At 34.3% G+C, this 7,072-nt stretch overlaps 1 protein-coding gene across 3 annotated transcripts in view; it reads left to right on the top strand.

Moving 5' to 3' along the window:
• SPC25 (SPC25 component of NDC80 kinetochore complex) overlaps positions 1-4,168 on the top strand; it is a 22,440-nt gene extending 18,272 nt beyond the window's left edge. For all 3 annotated transcript variants that reach the window (XM_081262014.1, XM_081262015.1, XM_081262013.1), the window contains exons 6-7: positions 1,951-2,049; positions 3,991-4,168. In XM_081262014.1, the coding sequence (XP_081118140.1) occupies positions 1,951-2,049; positions 3,991-4,115 (224 nt within the window). In that variant the 3' untranslated portion in view covers positions 4,116-4,168. The remainder of the gene's footprint in view (positions 1-1,950; positions 2,050-3,990) is intronic.
• Positions 4,169-7,072: the final 2,904 nt, after the last annotated feature.

Here is a 7,072-nt window from a genome sequence, read left to right as displayed (position 1 = left end):
TCAAGATTTGGAAATGTTTTTCTTATTTCCCTGAAGAGGTTATCCATGCCATTAGCCTGTGTCTCACAACCCCTTTTGATTTCAATGATTCTTAAATTTGGTCTTTTAATGTTGTCCAGAGTTCTTGTATTTTCTGGTCATGGTTATTTTAATTTCTTTAATAACTGTCTGAATATTCAAGGCTACTCTCTTTATCTTGTAGCTCTGAGATTCTGTCTTCAGCATGGTATGCTCTTAGACTTTCAACTGAACATTTTGTGTGTTTATTATATCTTTCATTTCTAAAATTTCTATTTGTTTCTTTTTCAATATTTCTGTCTCCTTATTGAATTCCTCATTTATATCCTGTACTGACTTCGTTAATTCATTCAGTTGTTTTCTTTGTTCTTTTGAAATTCATTGATCGTTTTTATGCTCTTTCTTTGGTATTTAATCCACTTTATTTATTTATTTTTTTTTGGAATCAGTTGCTGGTGAATTATAAAATTTAGGAGGCATTATGTTATCTTTATATATTTCTTGTATTCCTGTGTTGGGTTTTATGCATCTATTGGAATGGATTTCTCTTCCACTTTGTGTGGAATGTGGGCTTTTTTAGGGACAGCATTCTCTTGCCAAAGTGTTCTAGAGTGATCTGAATTGAGATTCCTCATAGGTGTGGTGTCCACAGCCTTTGTGTTAATATCGTTTGTTTTAAGAGTGTAAGAGTGTATGTCCATTGGTGAGACCTGGAGAAGTATGGCTAAAGTTTGAGCATGATTAAATTTGTGTGTAGAGTAAGGTGCACTGTCTTTTGCCTGGGTTTATTAGCTGAGCAGCATCTCTGTACTATGAACTTGTAGTGTTCCAATAGATTCTCGGCACCTTTCTGAGAAATAGTGTCTCCACTACTTGAATCCTGAGCCACAGAGCAATTGGAAATGCAGCCTTTCTCTAATTTGCCATTGCTTGGCCCCAAGCCTGTTTGAATTGGCATGGATTACTAACCATGCCTTTTAATTGTAGTAAAATACATATATAACATAAAGTTTGCCATTTTAACCATTTTTAAATGTACAATTCAGAGATTTAAGTTATATTCACAATGTTGTGCAACCATCACCAACCTTATCTATTTCAAAATTTTTTATCATCCTAAACAGAAGCTCTGTATCACTAAGTAATAACATCCCATTCTTCCTTCCCCAAGTCCCTGGTAACCTCTACTTTCTGTTTCTATGAATTTGTGTATCCTAGATATTTTTATAAAATGAAATCATACAATATTTATCCTTTTGTGTCTGGCTTATTTCACCTAGAATTTATGTTTTCAAGGCTTAGCCATGTTGTAGTATGTATCAGAGCTTTCTTCCTTTTTATGGCTGGTCAATGTTTATAGCATATTTATACCACATTTTGTTTATCCATTCATCTATTGGGGGATACTAGGTTGTTTCCACTTTGGGCTACTGTGAATAATGCTGCTGTGAACACTGGCATATATTTATCTTTTTGAGTCTCTGTTTTTTTATTGTTCAGTTGTAGGAGTTTTTAAATATATATTCTGTGTATTCGAGACTTAATGGATGTATGATTTACTAATATTTTCTTCCATTTTGGGTGATGTCTTTTCATTTAGTATTCTTTGAAGGACAAAAGCTTTTCATTTCAATAATATACAATTTACCTATTTTTGGTACAGGCATTGAAAATTCATAGAAACACCAAGTGCTTTGATGCAGTCATTAAAAATAGGTAAATTGAATATCATTTAAATAAAAAATTACATAAACATATACTTAAGTGGCAATGTATTTTAAAACTAATTTGTAACTTCTACATTTGGAAAAGAAGTAGTTCCATATACTTAGCAGTGCATGTACTGATCAAAGAAGGGTTAAAAAAGCTTATCTCCATTGAAAGCTTTGGTCCTCCAAAATATTTTCATAATAAATAATCTTTTTTTTTCAGGTAATAAATTGCAGTTTATATTCACTAGTATTGATCCTAAGCATCCTGAGCGCCCCTTTATGTTTTCTCTGCATCTAAATGAAGCAAGAGACTATGAAGGTATGTACTTAAATTTCTTAACTTGTGCTTAAGATTGGCATCCCCGGTTGTTATTTGAATCAGAATGTAAAGTAATATGAAGGTAAATAGTATGCCCAGAAGGCACTGCTTCCTTCACCAGTGTTGCTTCTTGAGATTTGTCTTCTATAGGATATGAATGTCATTTTAATTTATAGATGTCATCTTGGAGTTTTAATAAGTAACATATCTTCAAGATGACATAGTGGCTGAAAAGTCTAGAAGACCAAACATTACTGTACTTCATGTGCAAATATGAATTACCCTTTTAAGAATTCAAAGCTAACGTTATAAAGAACATAAAGAATATCTCTACCTGAATGTGAATATTATAGTTTAGTCAAGTCAGCAACTTTAAAATCATATGTAAAATCATCATAATGTGATCATTTGCTTTCCCAAAAATAAATTTAAATAAACAAACTATCTCATCCTGAAAATCTCACACATTGATAATGTAGGTTAGTTATTGATTCTGTAGCAAGCTGAAAAACCTTTGATTTATAGGGAATGTATCTATGATTGATAATAGCATGAACAATGAAAGAATGGAAATATGTTTATCTCTTTTTTATTCTAATGGCCCTGTACAAGTAATTAATTTATCAGAATTCAAAAAAAAGAAAGAAAAATGGCCGCATTCAGTAGTGCACAACTATAATCCCAGCAGCTCTGGAGGCTGAGGCAGGACGATTGAGAGTTCAAAGCCAGTCTCAGCAAAAGCAAGGTACTAAGCAACTCAGTTAGACCCTGTATCTAAATAAAATTCAAAATAGGGCTGGGGATGTGGCTCAGTGGTTGCATGCCCCTGAGTTCAATCCCTAGTACCAAAAAAAAAAAAAAAAAAAAAAAAAGATCATCATACCTATGCTATCATTTAAAGTATTTCTAGCTGACAGACACTTCAGTTAGCTGCAGAGTTAGCTCTGGTCGTGCCCTCGTGACTCAGTTGAATATATATTTTGAGAATCTAATTAATCTGTAATTGCTTGGTTTCTTTTTTTTTCTTCTTTAGTAAATATCTTCCAATCTAATGAGTGCTAGATTTTAAAAGGCAAACACAAAAAATTCTTACCTAGCTCTTCAAATTTCTGTAAATTATAATTCCTTTATTAGCTTATAATTTCATAGTATTTCATAGTGTATTAAAGTAGAATCCACAGGATAAATTTTGAACCCATGCTTTTTGCTATTATGTCTCTGAAGAGCTGGAAATCCAGTATGGTTGAATTTCTTCCCCTTGAACAGAAAACAATTTGATGGTAGAGAAACCTGGATCATTCTTTTTCTTTGATCACTGTCACTGGAGACTTGTTCCTTGTGCATCATCTGGTATTCTATATATGAGGGCCACACTGTTATTTGTGACTTTGAGTCTCACTTGATTAATAGGCTGTAAATACCATTTCTGGAATAGCATCCATTTCTAATGACTTCCATTTTATTTGTAAGTAAAACCTTAGGTATTTCTTTCTATAATTGAAGTTATTAGGGAATGACATTCAAAGTTGTTCTCTTTTTGATTCAGTGGCCTGAAACTAGAAGTCATTTAGACCAAAGTTTTGCAGAGAAAAATGACTTGAGAGTTAAACTGTTAAGACAGTTTAAGTACCTAAAAATAATATATATAGGTCTAAGATGTGGGAAATGGCATTCTGCATCACTAAGCTCTTCAATCCCTTGAATACCATCTGTTTAAATTTAAAACAGGTTTGTAGTATTTAAGATTTGAATATTTAGAGATTAAACAAAGGAAAGGTCCAAAAGATAGTTAGCATGTGAAAATCAAGTGTATCATTTTATGCTGAAAGCATTTCAGAGAAATGTAATTAACATTCAAATAAATGAAAGCATCTACATTAGATCTCCCACACACAGTAAAACCCTCATTTATGTTATTTTCTTTTTTTTTTTTCCTTCTAGTATCAGATAGTGCTCCTCATCTTGAGTGCCTAGCAGAATTTCAAGAGAATGTAAGGAAGACCAACAATTTTTCAGCTTTTATTGCCAATGTTCGGAAAGCATTTACTGCTATGGTTTATAATTAATGTATAAATGTATATAACAAGGTTGGATTTTTTTTGTCATTTCTTTATAAAAGAATGCCCATCTTATTGTCTGGCTATAGTTCTTTGGTGTTTTTGTGATATTTATGTGGTATGAAGGAAACAAGCATATATTACCTCAAAATATTCCTCTTTGACATAAATACCTAATTAGAGCTGAAGATGGTCAAGAAGCAGAGTCAGAAAAGCTACCTTCCCTCCTGCTATTTGCCTTGAAGCAGAATGTAAAATATGATAATTTGCTTTCCCCAAAATAAATTTAAATAAACAAACTATCCCACCCTGAAAATCCCACACATTGATAATGTATGTTAGCTATTAATTCTGCAGTAGACTGAAAAGCCTACTTATTAAAGTTCCAAGATGATATCTATTAAGGAAAGACAGAAGTTAATCACTGAAGAGAGCTATCATCGGCTCAGAACAAACCTCCTTCATTGAATTACTCCCCTTAACTTACCTTCCCTGTTTCCCACATCTAGAAGCCCAAACTCTTTCCTTTGTCTTGCCACTTTTCTAAAAACATATTACTCTTTGTTGAAGATGAACCAGAGTTCTAAACCACTGCTTTGAGTTATCTTTCACTGAGGTTAGGAGACCTTAATAAACCTTGTTTTTCCTTTTATTAACCTGAGTTTTGTTACAGGGGTCTGTGCACAATATAAACTTGAGGGTTGAAGATAAATTTTGTTCATCCCTGAAAGGTGTATTTCTTTAAATTATTTAATTAAAATCTTTGGGAGTATTGATAAGGTAAAATGTGTCTTTTAAAAATGAAAATAGTTAATAAGTATATGCTTTTATTTGTTTGGTACTGGGGATTGAAACCAAGGGTGTTTTACCACTGAGCTACATCCCTAGCCACAGCCCTTTATTTATTTATTTTGAGACAGGATCTCATTAAGGTGCTGAGGCTAGCCTTAAACTGTGAGCCTACTATCTTAGCCTCCAAAGTTGCTGGGATTATAGGTGTATGCCACCACAACTGGCTGTTTGTTTGTTTTAAAGTATCAGAGTCGGGTAGTTTATTCCTAGCACTGAGATTGAGAATTTGTACACTGTGCCTTACTATTCTCTAAGCTTGTGAAGGTCATTCAAAGATTTAAAAAATGGGCCAAATTTGGAGATGATAAAGTACTTGGCAAAAATAAAGATTACTGTCTACTATCATCGTAATATCATAAGAAAAAGAGAGAAGAATATTTTTTCTTACACTAAGAGGGATCTGCCCCTAGAATAAAAGATAATCCTTTACTTCAGAAGAAGATTGGCAATATCCTACTAAGATATCCAGAAAAAGGCATATTTTCAAAATTTCAAAGGCAAAGATTTAATTGTAATATTTGGACCATGTATTCTGGTCTGTATATAAGTTAACCACATTGAGTCTATTTAACACAGACTACATCCACATCTTGATTTGTTCCAGAATCTAGTTTTTGTCACCATCCTTTCCTTGTATATTTGATTGTATGTAGGTGTGCTGAAGTTGCATAATAATGTTTCAAGATATCATGGGCACAATTAAAAGGCCATAGAATAAAGGATTCCATGGTCCTTCTGCTGTCTTCTCTCTGAATAGTCAGAATTGAGCCAGTTAGTAATAGGAGTAGGAAGGGAGTGTCTCCACTCCTGCCTTGGATGTGGCTCAGGGCTTTGCTCAGATAAACAGTAGAATTTCTTTGAGAAGAATGCAGTGAACTGGTAGAAATGTGTTAAGTGCCTCATACTAGTAGACATTCCAGCTTTTAGGAACCGCTGGTTTGTATTATTTCTGTAGAGGTCAAACTCTAATAAATTACCCTAGTGTGCTATTCTGCTTTGTGTCACTGTGACCAAAGTACCTGACAATAACAACTTAGAATAGGAAGAATTTATTTTCCCGCACTGTTTCAGAGGATTCACTCTATGTTTGGCTAGCTCCAAGATAGAATATCATGATGGAAGAGCGTTGCAGAGAAAAATTACTCAGCCCATACCAACAGAAAGTAGAGAGAGGAAGGAATCATTGAGAAGAAAAACCCTTCCAGGGCTTGCCCCAAGTGACCTACTTCCTCCAAAGAGGTCTCATTTCCCAGCAGTACCTGCAGTCATCAGTGGATTAATCCATCCGAACCCTCATGATCTAATCACCTCCCCAAAGCCCCACCTCTGAGCACATGAGACCTGGGGAGGCATTCCAGATCCAAACCATAATACCTTGAGATTAGAATATGTGTAACTAATAATAGGCTTATCCTATTTCAGAAGGGGCTTGGCTAAAGAGAGCACAATAATTCCCCCTTATCTATGGGGGATACCTTCTAATATCACCAGTGGATGCCTAAAACCATGGATAATGTCAAATCCTGTATATACTAGTTTATATACCTATGATAAATTAAACTTTATAAAGTAGGCACAATAAGAAATTAACAATAACTAATGCAACATAGAACAATAAAATAGACCATAAAAAAGTCAAATAAGGGCCCTGCACAGTGGTACACACGTGTAATCCCAGTGGCTCGGGAGGCGGAGGCAAGAGAATCAAAGCCAAAGAGTTCAAAGCCAGCCTCAGCAATTTAGCAAGGCTCTAAGCAACTCAGTGAGACCCTGTCTGTAATAAAATACAAAATAGGGCAAGAGATGTGGCTCAATGGTAGAATGCCCCTGAGTTCAATCCTCAGTACCCCCCCTAAAAAAGTCAAATGAAGGTTACTTGAACTTAAGCACTATGGTATCATGACAGTCAACCTGAGAGCAGAGACCACTACTAAGTAACTCAAAGGTATCATACAGCATGGATATGTTGGAAAAAAAGATGTTTCACCTGATGATGTGTGATGGTGCCAGATTTTATCAGGCTACTCAGAATGGTACACAATTTAACAATTTATAATTTATTTCTGGAATTGTCTATTTAAATTTTCAGATCACAATTGACCGTGAGTGACTGA

This window comes from Spermophilus citellus, assembly GCF_964194105.1.
Source record: "Spermophilus citellus genome assembly, chromosome: 11".
NCBI lineage: Eukaryota > Metazoa > Chordata > Mammalia > Rodentia > Sciuridae > Spermophilus > Spermophilus citellus.
This window is presented reverse-complemented; position numbering and strand designations above follow the sequence as displayed.